Source organism: Salmo salar, chromosome ssa05, assembly GCF_905237065.1.
Source record: "Salmo salar chromosome ssa05, Ssal_v3.1, whole genome shotgun sequence".
Lineage (NCBI taxonomy): Eukaryota > Metazoa > Chordata > Actinopteri > Salmoniformes > Salmonidae > Salmo > Salmo salar.
The window spans coordinates 29,683,477-29,696,171 of NC_059446.1; the positions used below are offsets into that span (position 1 = coordinate 29,683,477).

General features: G+C 43.2%; 1 protein-coding gene across 1 annotated transcript in view; it reads left to right on the forward strand.

Moving 5' to 3' along the window:
- The first annotated feature begins 896 nt into the window (after positions 1-896).
- The window catches only part of LOC106604568 (alpha-1,3-mannosyl-glycoprotein 4-beta-N-acetylglucosaminyltransferase B), a 170,378-nt gene continuing 158,579 nt past the window's right edge, over positions 897-12,695 (forward strand). The window contains exon 1 of the mRNA XM_045718039.1: positions 897-1,421. Coding sequence (XP_045573995.1) covers positions 1,325-1,421 — 97 coding nt within the window. The 5' untranslated portion in view covers positions 897-1,324. The remainder of the gene's footprint in view (positions 1,422-12,695) is intronic.

The window sequence follows — 12,695 nt, forward strand, 5'->3', positions numbered from 1 at the left end:
TTACATTTTATTCATTTAGGAGACGCTCTTATCCAGAGCGATTTACAGTACGTAGTAGTTAGTGCATACATATTCCGTACTGGTCCCCTGGGTTAATCTCAACCACAACATTGGTGTTGCAAGCTCCACGGTCTACCAACAGCCACACGGGGTCATTTTCATTGGAATAACCTCTATGGACATAATTTCATTTGCTGACATTATTCCTGTATTATGATTTATTTTATGGAGCATTTATCAAAACAAAAACATGTTGACTGACAAGAAAGTGTCTTGTTGGATAGGGACGGCAGGTAGCCTAGCGGTTAGAGCGTTGGACTAGTAACCGAAAGCTGACAAGGTAAACATCTGTCGTTCTGCCCCTGAACAAGGCAGTTAACCCACCGTCATTGAAAATAAGAATTTGTTCATATCTGACTTGCCTAGTTAAATAAAAAAATGTAAAAAATAGTTTGAAAAATGTTTTCTTTAAGAAAAAAAATATTTTTTGTAAGATAGACTGACTACCTGTTTATTGTTTTTCAGTTCGACAGTAGTAGTGAGTATGTTTGCAGCTTGTTTGCAGAGTGACTGACAATTGTAAACAGTTTGCGCAACGGTTTGTTAATTTGGCGAATTAGTGCAGCCTATAAAACAGGTGTGTTCCGGCCAGATGTGGAGAGAAATGCACTGCTCATTCGGGCCCCAGATTTGAATTAGGTTTATTAGTCAACGAAAAAGTGTTTAATTGACAGCCCGCTTCTAGGTAGGCTAAATAACCCATATGGATTTGGGCACATGGTTTGCCTTTCCACGTTATAGCAGAAGTCAAATTCAATTTAAAGCGCTGTCAAATGTTTCAGCCAAGTGAGTTATGGCTATTTCATTCTTGCCTCTTGGTGCTGCACTTGCGATCCACTTGCATACCGGGCTCAGTATCCGAATGGATGAAGAAGCACTTGTAGACTACATCGGGCACTTAGGCCTACGTCATTAAATTAAATGAGCGTAATATGAACATGAGCATCAACCTGGAGCTGCTGCCTTTCACATTTCCCAACGCCCACTCGCAACGCTGTATGGCATCTCTTTAACCACTCCGCTCTGACTCGAGGAGAGAGAGAAAAAATATCCCCCCTTTTCTGGCAACCCTTCCTGGTGAGCACTGCATGCTTGTGCGACTGAGTAGTCTACCCGAGAGCAGAGCGCCGCGCAATAACAAACTCAGTCCTCCGCTCCGACTGCCAGGCGTAAAGAGGCATTTATCTCCTGGAAGCACCGCAAACGAGCAGAGAGAGCCCAGATACCCCGCACTCGGTTCGGACATGAGCCCGGGGATCCGGAGATGAGGCTCCGAAATGGCACCTTCCTAACGGTCGTATTGTTTGGTCTATGCGGACTCATTTCGCTCTCCTGGTACACGGCATTCAGCAATTCCAAAGGTAAGGTAGCCGCTATAACGCACCACGCGGCGGGGGTGGGTTGAGGCGATTTGGAAGATCTCGTCTGCTATAGGAGACCCGAGCCTACACAAAATATCGGTCTGATATCGTGTAGCGTTCACTTGCGTTTGTGTGTTTGGAAATAAGCTGCTGGTGTTGGTGTTTGATATTGGCATGTTGTTATCCTTCGACCGTGAAGAATAGGATAGAGTTTTCACCGGGTGGTACCGTCAGACCCTCTACCTTTGTCACGCATTTTCCTTTCAGCTTTTGCTTACATTGAGAAGGTTATGTTGATAAATACATCATTCTAAAGGCCGCCAAGACGGGCGTTTTTATATTCCTCAGCCTGCGCTTGCAGAGTGATATTTGGTATATTTCCCATTGTATAAACACAGCGTTGACATTATGAATCAGATGATTGCACAAAACGCGCATCTCAGGCATCAAGATTGAAACAAAGTAGCTGTAGATTATTCATGCTGATCCAATGTTTCTGTGTAGCTCTGGCTTTTAGAAAGGATTCTCCCTGCAGACGTTTGCAATAGTCGCCCACTTCGGCATCTAACGTTCTGTGATCGAATTGACTGGTGGTTGAACTTGCAAAATTCTACCTCTGCAACCTGCAAGGTGGCTGTGGATTGTGCATGCATGGATGGATTTTTTTTCCCCCTTGGTTTGTACATTTTATAGAGCTTTGAAGTAGTTGTGCAAGGGGACGTGCCCTTCCTAGGCTGATAGTTCCCTCAGAGTGCTGGCTGTTATAGTTATTGACAGTTCACACGTCTTTCATGGACCCTCCATGGCGTTGGCAATCTTACACTCCCCTTTGGTCCCTGCCAAATGTTCTCTGCACTGAGAGGCTATAACAAACAAAATCACAACTATGTATGTATTCCTCTTCAGCGATTATTAGTCATCGAACTCTTCATAGAAGTAAGTTGATAAAGTCTGTTCAACTAAATAGGGACTTGAAAGCCACTGCCTCTCACAATGTTGTTGGGAACTTTAATGTATGATGTCATGATTATCCGTTTTTGTAATGATGAATAATATCTTATGAAAATGTTGAAGAAAAAAAGAAAACATGTCATGAGGCAAATTCCCATAAGATTAGTACGATAGATTTGAAATCCAGCCGTTTCCCCCTGTTATAATGCAGTGGCAAAATTCCCTGGACGTTGGTGCCACATTTCAGAGAAACCTGATAGGGTAATGACTCATGTCTATTTGTAGTTGGTTTCACTCCGATGGAATCGACCCTTTAAAAAGCTTGAGATTATGCTTCTCAGGAGCTAACACAACATTAGCATCACAGTGGAAGTGCACCTGCACTGTGTTGGGTGTGTGTAGTTTACACCAGAGCTCTAGCTGGATGCAGGTTAACTTTTCATTCTGCTAGAACCCTGCACACAAAGATGAATGTTTTCATGCCAAACACATGCTTTAGGGAATGTTTCTAGGCACACTGCACATTTATCTTCCCAAATAGCCAGTTATTATCTAATAATAGCAGTCCTAATATAACAGTTAGATAATTGATCCTGGGGGTCTTTACACTTCCCTGATTGCTATGTTTAGGTTGTGCTACAGAGAGGATATGTTGGGCACAGAGAGTGAAGCATGGACTATAATGTGAGGAAAGATGCATTCTGAAATCAATCAACTCCAACAAATTCACTGTGTCATATCAAAATAATGACATACCTTCCCCAACAACTCTTCGATTTACAAGGGGCAGGCAAGGAGTGGGAAGGGTGTGTGTGCAGTGTAGCTTGTTAAGACTGTTAACATGCCTTATATTCTGAGTTAATTGTGGAAAAACTGTGTCTCCTCCCTTCCTCTGTGCCCCCCCCAACCTTATTTCCTGTCAAGATATCATGCTCCTTATTATCACCGTGGTTTCCTGTCGAAGGCCGTATTTCTGTCTCGTGCATCCTATCTACTGTCATGTGTTGTTGACTGGGGTATGTGACTGAAATTGACTCCTAGACTGATGGCAATTAACTTGGGAGCGAAACAGGGAGAGATTGCACCGCTGTGTGTGTCCGTAAGTGTCTCGATGCGCCCCTCTGAGCCAGCCAGCACTTGGGCAAATTAATTCAGTCAAGCAAACAGCTAAACATGATTTCAGAAGCTTGTTTGATACATTTATTCCGCTGAGGGCTGTTTCAATCTATCTGAGCTTGCCGATTAACACTGCACTGAACCTTGCCACTCGTCAGATATCAATTTAATATCAACAGTGTCCGATAAGTCAATGTTTCCCAGGAATTAATGAATGGATTGAATAAGAAATTATTCTTGATTATGATTATTGATACACAAATGCAGGTGATTGAGTAAGTGAACAAATTATGTAATGGGTGGAAGAATGACTGAAAATGAAGACACGGGTTTCTCTCTACACAACCAACCCTAAACTAATTCATTACATCTGAATTCTCATGAACTTTATCTTAAGCTTTTTCTTTTTGAAACACTAATTCTCTGTTTAGTTCCTCAAAGTGACTTTCTCTCTGATGCGACTTGGCCTACGGAATTCCCTGGAGCACAATGACTCTTGGGAGATGTGAAAGTTGGTTTGTCACTGATAGGCCACCGCACACACACAAACACACAGTCTTGTACAGCTAACCTTGTGGGGATACACAATTCAGTCCAATTCAAAATCCTATTTTCCCTAACCCATACCTTAACCCTAAAACCAACCCTTAGCTCCTAACCCTTAACGTAATTCTAATCCTAACACTAATTCTAACCTTAATCCTAAACCCTCTAGAAATAGCATTTGAACTGGTGGGGACCAACAAAATGTTCCCAGTTGGTCAAATTTTTGTTTGTTTACTATTCTTGTGGGGACTTCCTGTCAACACACACCACATGCTCGCTGCGTGGTAGACTTTTTATTTTGCACTCTCATGCTCTGTTTTTGCTTTTGATTGAGCTTTTGTTGTGGTTTTGTATAGGCTATTCTAGTGTGGCCTCCAAACAGAATGTTGTAGAAAACAGAAACTGGTCTTATCAGGTAGCTCGCTAGTTAGTCAGTGTCGTTTTCCAAGCTGTAGTACACCCATAATGTGTGCTCTGTGAATATTCATACTTGTCTTTGTCCACGCTTCAGTACACAAAGAAGAGTTGTGATTCTGAGAGCAATGGAACTTTGGATTGATCCTTTGTTCTTTTGTCCTCTACTCTTTCTCTCCTCTTTCTCTCCCTCGTTCCAGTGGGATGCGTAGGGGCAGGTATCATGTTGCTCTGTACGTCTGAGGAAACATTGATAGTCCTCCACTGCGTTCAGAAGTCCCCACACCGAGACCATGGCTAGATATGAGGGGAAACACGAGCCTGTGTGTGTGGACACAAACACCACCAGCGGAGAGAGACCAGGGTCTTCCTTTTGGGAAACTGTGTAACCCAAGGATGCCGGTCAGTTTCATCAATACTGGGACAACGGATTGCGAAAGAGCTCTGTGTGTATGTGTGTGTGTGAGCGAGCTTCCAAATAAAAATGCTTTATCATTTACATGCCTTTGATACAGCATCCTATCTTTCAAGTATTCAGTGTGGTTTCATGTGTTAGAAGTTCTTTGAAGAAAAATAATGATTGAATGAAAAGAGAGAAAAACCCACCTGTTCTGGAGGAGAACTAGACTGTTCTTTTGTGTGGGATGTTAAGGTGAACATGCAAATCAGTGGATGGTGGATCAGGTAGCATCTAGTTAAATGTTTCAATAAATGGGGTGTCGGGAAGGAGTTGTAGATGGTAAAATATAATACAAAGGTGAGAGGATGACTATTGCCAAACGTGACTAATGACAGGGTCTGTTCTCTTCCCACCTGGTCTCCATGGAGACCAACCACAGCTCTTTACAATAAGGGGTAGAACTGCATTTTCTGTTGCATGTTTGGTGAGAGAACAGATACTGGTGCGGTAGGCTTTGTGTTCTCTAGTCTAGGAGTCACGTGAAGGTTGATCTTGTGGGTTCTGGCGTACGGTGTAAATGTACAACTTTCTATCTCCTTCATAACGACCTACAATGGTCTTACACACTCAATCACAAACACGTCTTACACTTTGTCTGTGTTTTGGCTTACCACACATAAGTGGCAATATTTACTGACAATGCTGGCAAGGATGTAGTTGGCAGCAGCTGGCACAACCAGCATGCCCCTTGCCCTGCCCCTAATCCACAGCCTGCCCACAGCAGGGCACAGAGAGCCAGACAAGGGAGGGGAAGGGAACTGTATACAAAGTGTGTGTGTGTGTCACTGAATGGCTAGTATCACCCTCATGTCAGTCCACACCTCATTTAGTTCCACTACCTCTAGTGAGCGTGCTAAAATTCACACTCGGCAGCTTGACTGTGAATATTGCTGTCCCAAGAGTTGTAGATCTTACTGTATTGACTTGGAAGCAGAATGCTGTCCCATGAGTTGTAGATCTTACTGTATTGACTTGGAAGCAGAATGCTGTCCCATGAGTTGTATATCTTACTGTATTGACTTGGAAGCAGAATGCTGTCCCATGAGTTCTATATCTTACTGTATTGACTTGGAAGCAGAATGCTGTCCCATGAGTTGTATATCTTACTGTATTGACTTAGAAGCAGGTTAGAGTGAATTCTACTCTTTGGTAGGTCGTCCAGGTTTTGGTTCTGCCACACACTGCCACACTCACAGTTGCTCTTCCCCTGTCAAACAGCCCAAAGGTGTGTGTGTCAGCCGTCCATGTCCCCAACCCCTGACTTGTATGCAAACTGTGGTAACCTTGACAATAACTTTGGCCTTGCGGTGGTGGGTGGCCCTATACATACACACACACACACACACACACACACACACACACACACACACACACACACACACACACACACACACACACACACACACACACACACACACACACACACACACACACACACACACAGAGAGAGTCTGACGCTGGGGGCCGTTGTCATGAGGCTAGCCATAAAAGCATGCCCTATGAGTGGGTTTAAACTACATGCAGTGCAGAGTAAGAGGGGGAGAATCAAGTAAGAGGAAATGGTTTATGTTTCGTCTGAGTATTTAGCTGAAGATTAAATAATAGATTACATTTACTGAGCATTTCCTTTGTGCATTAATTGTATCTATGTTTACTTTGTGTAGTTGTGCACTAAACTGTCTTATTTCCGGCAATGCATCAAGGGGAGATTTCCGACCAGGGTAAATGGAAAGTACAGTGCCTTTAGAAGGTATTCATGTCCATTAATGTATTCCACATTCTTTTGTTAGTCTAAATAAAACATTTATTAAATCATGTTTTTTTTTCTCTCCCATCTACACACAATACCCCATAAGTGAAAACATGTTTAGAAATGTTTGCTAATTTATTGAAAATAAAATATTAATTTACATACAGTACCAGTCAAAAGTTTGGACACACCTACTAATTCAAATTAAATCAAATCAAATGTTATTTGTCATATGCGCCGAGTACATCCGGTGTAGACCTTACAGTGAATGCTTCCTTACAAGCCCTTAACCAACAATGCAGTTTTAAGAAAAATAAGTGTTAAGTAAAAAAATAGATAAAGAGCAGCAGTAAAATAATAGTAGCGAGGCTATATACAGGGGTTACAGGTACAGAGTCAATGTGCGGGGACACAGGTTAGTTGAGGTAATCTGTACATGTAGGTAGAGTTACAGTGACTATGCATTGATGATAACCAGAGAGTAGCAGTAGCGTAAAAGAGGGGGTGGGGGGTCTTATGGCTTGGGGGTAGAAGTTGTTAAGAAGCCTTTTTGACCTAGACTTGGCGCTCTGGTACTGCTTGCCGTGCGGTAGCAGAAACATCAGTCTATGACTAGGGTGGCAGGAGTCTTTGACAATTTTTAGGGCCTTCCTCTGACACTGCCTGGTATAGAGGTCCTGGATGGCAGGAAGCTTGGCCCCAGTGATGTACTGGGCCGTACGCACTACCCTCTAATGCCTTGCGGTCAGAGGCCAATCCGTTGCCATACCAGACAGTGATACAACCAGTCAGGGATTTTCACTGGTTTTTCTTTGTTTTTACTATTTTCTACATTGTAGAATAATAGTGAAGACATCACAACTATTAAATAACACACATGGAATAATGTAGTAACCAAAAAAGTGTTAAACAAATCAAAATATATTTTAGATTCTTCAAAGTAGCCACCCTTTGCCTTGATGACATCTTTACACACTCTTGGCACTCAATCAGCTTCACCTGGAATGCTTTTCCAACAGTCTTGAAGGATGCTTTTGCTTCACTCTGCGGTCCAACTCATTCCAAACCATCTTAATTGGGTTGAGGTCGGGTGATTGTGGAGGCCAGGTCATCTGATTTAGCACGCCATCACTCTCCTTCTTGTTCAAATAGCCCTTACACAGCTTGGAGTTGTGTTGGGTCATTGTCCTGTTGAAAAATAAATGATAGTCCCACTAAGCGCAAACCAGATGGGATGGCGTATCGCTGCAGAATGCTGTGGTAGCCATGCTGGTTAAGTGTGCCTTGAATTCTAAATAAATCACAGACAGTGTCACCAGCAAAGCACCATCACACCACCTCCTCCATACTTCACAGTGGGAACCACACATGTGGAGATAATCTGTTCACCTACTCTGTGTCTCACAAAGACACGGCAGATGGAACCAAAAATCTCAAATTTGTACAAATTTCCACCAGTTTAATGTCCATTGCTTGTGTTTCTTGGCCCAAGCAAGTATCTTCTTCTTATTGGTGTCCTTTAGTAGTGGTTTCTTTGCAGCAATTCGACCATGGCCTGATTCACGCAGTCTCCTCTGAACAGTAGATGTAGAGATGTGTCTGTTACTTGAACTCCGTGAAGCAATTATTTTGGCTGTAATTTCTGAGGCTGGTAACTCTAATGAACTTATCCTCTGCAGCAGAGGTAACTGGGTCTTCCTTTCCTGTGGCAGTCCTCATGAGAGTCAGTTTCATCATACCGCTTGATGGTTTTTGTGACTGCACTTCAAGAAACTTTCAAAGTTCTTGACATTTTCCAGATTGACTGACCTTCATGTCTTAAAGTAATGATGGACTGTCATTTCTCTTTGCTTATTTGAGCTGTTCTTGACGTAATATGGACTTGGTCTTTTACCAAATAGGGTTATCTTCTGTATTCCACCCCTACCTTGTCACAACACAACTGATTGTCTCAAACACATTAAGAAGGAAAGAAATTCCACAAATTAACTTTTAAGAAGGCACATCTGTTAATTGAAATGCATTCCAGGTGACTACCTCATGAAGCTGGTTGAGAGAATGCCAAGAGTGTGCAAAGCTGTCATCAAGGCAAAGGGTGGCTACTTTGAAGAATCTCAAATATAAAATATATTTTGATTTGTTTTATACTTTTTTGGTTACTACATGATTTCATAGTTCTGATGTCTTTGCTATTATTCTACAATGTAGAAATAAAGAAAAACCTGTGAATGAGTAGGTGTGTCCAAACATTTGACTGGTGCAGTATCTTTAGTTTTGGAACATCCGACTCACTCAGATGACACATCTGGTGCTCGACTAAAAACGAACTTGTCTAGCACAGCAGCATGCCCAATAATACTTGGGGAGACATTAATACTTTGAAGGGTGTCATGTGGGTCATTTGGTGGTATGTGATCTAGCTAAAGAAATTAAGAAGGAAAGAATCGAGTCGCTCTCTTATACGCCGACGCTATGATTTATTATGTCACAAGCCAACATTGCTGTAACGTTGATTCAAAGTTTTCGTCAGGGTTTCTTCTTGACAAGAAAAACAGGTTTGACATGATCTACACACAGGAAGTACAAGTGGCCGGAGTTACTTTCCACCCAGGTGACGTTGTTTCCTAGTTGGTTAGGGGGGCATGGCTCCCAATGCAGGAACTGACTTGTCCCTCCTAATTTGCAACAATGTTGTGCATCATCTGATTTGCTGTGTTTGTCAATCATTACACAAGCTGGCACATGGCCAAAGGCCATATTATGGAAGACACACACACACACACAAGCACGCTTATATCATAAAATGAACACTCCCCAAACAGATTGGGCACGTGCAGGTGGTGTTCATTGATAATTAAAGAGGCCGCTGTCTCGCTCTCGATATCCATATGGAGAAAAGTATGCGCGTGTGTGTGTGTGTGTGTGTGTGTGTGTGTGTGTGTGTGTGTGTGTGTGTGTGTGTGTGTGTGTGTGTGTGTGTGTGTGCACTCCAACGCGCACACACACACACACAGAAATGGTCATTGGGAAATTTGGTGTCTGTGAAGCTGTATGCTAATTTGCTATGAGTAATAAACCTGGAACTAAGTCTATTTATGGGTGTTTGTGTGATTCTCTATCTCTTTACTATATTGTGATTAAACACTGTGTATGGCTAGTGCAGGTGTCTCATCCAAGCACGAGGTGTCCAGTGTGTGGTCTAGAACACTGCCAGCCTACAACATGGCAGGCCTACTATCCCTCAGTGTGTGTGTGGTCACACTACGGCTTGCAGCCAGTGGTGTCAAGAGGACAGCATGTGAAGAATCTATCATTTGTATCTCTCTCTCTCTGTATCTCTGTGTGTATAGACCTTGAGACCCAAAGGTCTAGTAGGGGGAGAGCCACATTTACCCAGAGGGCGTACTCTCCCAGTAGTTGTTTCTGGAAACTGTGTGTTCCTTCCTATCACTGACACGCAATGGCTTCCTCTCTCCTTCAGCTCCAAGCACCAACTACAGCACTGTTGGCATGCATGAAGGATGATGCATATGACAGTTAGAACAAATACAGAAGACTGAGTCAAAATGTGTACCAGTGTGTGGTGCAGCCAAGTCACCCACGATACAAGTCAGTATTCCACGTTCATCCATGTCTTGAGGACTTTGGGAGATAACATGGAAACCAGCCACTAGGGGCAGCAGTGAGCGCTGTTAGCTTCAAGTAGGTTTTGCTCAGGCATTGTGGACGGGATGGCCGATGACATGCATCTGCCTCCAATTCCAAATGTTGTAAATTCGAATCGACCATATTTTTGTTTTAAACCTATCCCAAGCCTTAACCCTTGCCTTCACCATTCGTAGTTAATGCCTGAACTTAACCCTACCTTAAAAATGCAGAGTTAATGCCTTAACTTAACCTTAAACACTTTGAAATTTGACGTTTGAGAAACATGGATGAACGTTTAATTCTGATGTGAGACCCGGTAGGGTGGTGTGTCTGTTGTCTGCAGTTTGGTAAAGGGGATGAGAGACTACAGAAATGATACATACACACACATCGATCCTATTCAGCCTGATACCAAATCAATATGATCTGATTGACTCCTCACACGGTCACCCTCTGTCTACACATGTTTCATGGATCCTAAACTCGGACACCCAGAACTAAAAACTTAAGTAATTGTGTCATATAATCGATTAGGTTATGAGGGTGACTTGTTAAAAAAGAGATTCGAACGAGGAGCCCCCCCCGTTCTCTCTCTCTCCCTCTTTGCAAGTTACTGGAAAGTGTATGGACCAAATGTCCCCTCCCCTTACGATATTTGAGCACTTGCAACATCGTGATTTGTACAAATGACCAGTGACGAAAATCTGCGCACCAGAACAAAGTCCCTCATTAGTCGTCGCATCCCACAGTCTGACAGATGCTACGACACCAGTTATGTTACGTGCCTCTGTCTACAAGAGATTACAGGTCCCACGTCAGTTTTGTCTTGTCATATCTGTGTTTGTTTGGTTTATCTTTGCAGTGGTGACAGAAATGACAGATTTTGTCAGGGTAGAGAATGGGCTGGATCAGACCAGTGGTGCAGAGATACAATTACGCCTGGTTCCCCTCACTGTTCTAGCCATCTGCTGTTGGAACACTGTTGTTCCAATCTGACATTTAGAGGAGAGTCAAGGATGAGTGTCTGAGGGAGTGACAGACTGAGGTAGTGATGGGTGTATAATTGCCTATGGCACTCAGAGATTGCTATAGGTTGGCTCAACTTGTCTGTCTTGTGCTGGGCTTTTTATGGCACTTTGAGAGTTTTGGGATAGTTTGTGTGTGTGTGTGTGTGTGTGTGTGTGTGTGTGTGTGTGTGTGTGTGTGTGTAGATATCTGGGAAGGTTTACAGTACTTATTTATTGTTTGCGTACATACTGTAGCTGCTGCTCTAAACAAATGACATACAGTGTTTTCCTTGCTATGTCTCTTTGCCCTAAAAGCACTCTTATTTCCAATACTGCCTCATTTTCCTCTCCACCATCTCCTACACCATAGAGGAGTTAGCTTGTTAGAGTGAGAGGAGGCGAGACTTCCTCGTTATCCCCCTGTGTGATCCGCTCTCTCACAAAGAGCCTTGATCCATAACTGGAAATGGTTAGCTTTTGTGTAACTGAGGAAAAACATGGTTTCTCCTGCTTGCTAGCTTTCTGTCGCTCTTTCCCCCTCTTGCTTTCTCGCTTGTTCTCTCTCGCACACACTCTCTCACTCCATCTCCTGCTCTCTCTCCTGTTCTCTCTCTCTCTCATTCTCTCGTTTGTTCTCTCCAACCTTCTGGGTTTGTGAGCCTCAGTTACTGCTGTTTCCCCACACTGAGACAACCGTCTGCTACCAGAGGACTGGCTCATTCTGACACTCTTAGTAAGTAGGGAATATTGTGTGTGTGTGTGTGTACTACTGTGTGTGTGTGTTGTTGAATGGTGCACTGCATGGTTGTGTATAGGTAGTCATTATGGGCACTATCAGCAAAGAGGACCTGTCATGTTCAGTCATGTGAGCATGAAATGCATTCTGGGCTAGACGCCCAGTTATACAATATGGCATTTGTGACGCACTGTCAGACACACACACGCACCACCCCAACCATGAAGACACGGGTACTGGTAACAGGCTTAGTTATGTTATCCTGTGCTGTGCTTTGGTTCTTTAGTCCTGGGAGGGACAGTGACATCTTAGACGAGTCTAAACAAGCCTGTGCCAGAGGTATTATATCACCCTGTCTCCTGTGTGTAATCAACGCATGTTAGGGGCACTCAGCCCGTGTCATCCCCATGCTCATACAACCTATTTGACTCTGCGCCAGCTTAGAAACAGTGCGACTCAGCCAACATGGACGCCATTGCTTGCTACCAAACTAGCCATGTTTCCATTCCATTTCCATTCCATTGTGACGCGATTTTTTTTTTGTTGATGTTTAGAAGGTTTGCATAGAAAATGGATGCAACATATTCCTGCTAGAGTGCATTTCCATTTAACGATCTTGTGCCGATCAAAACAGCTGGACGTAATG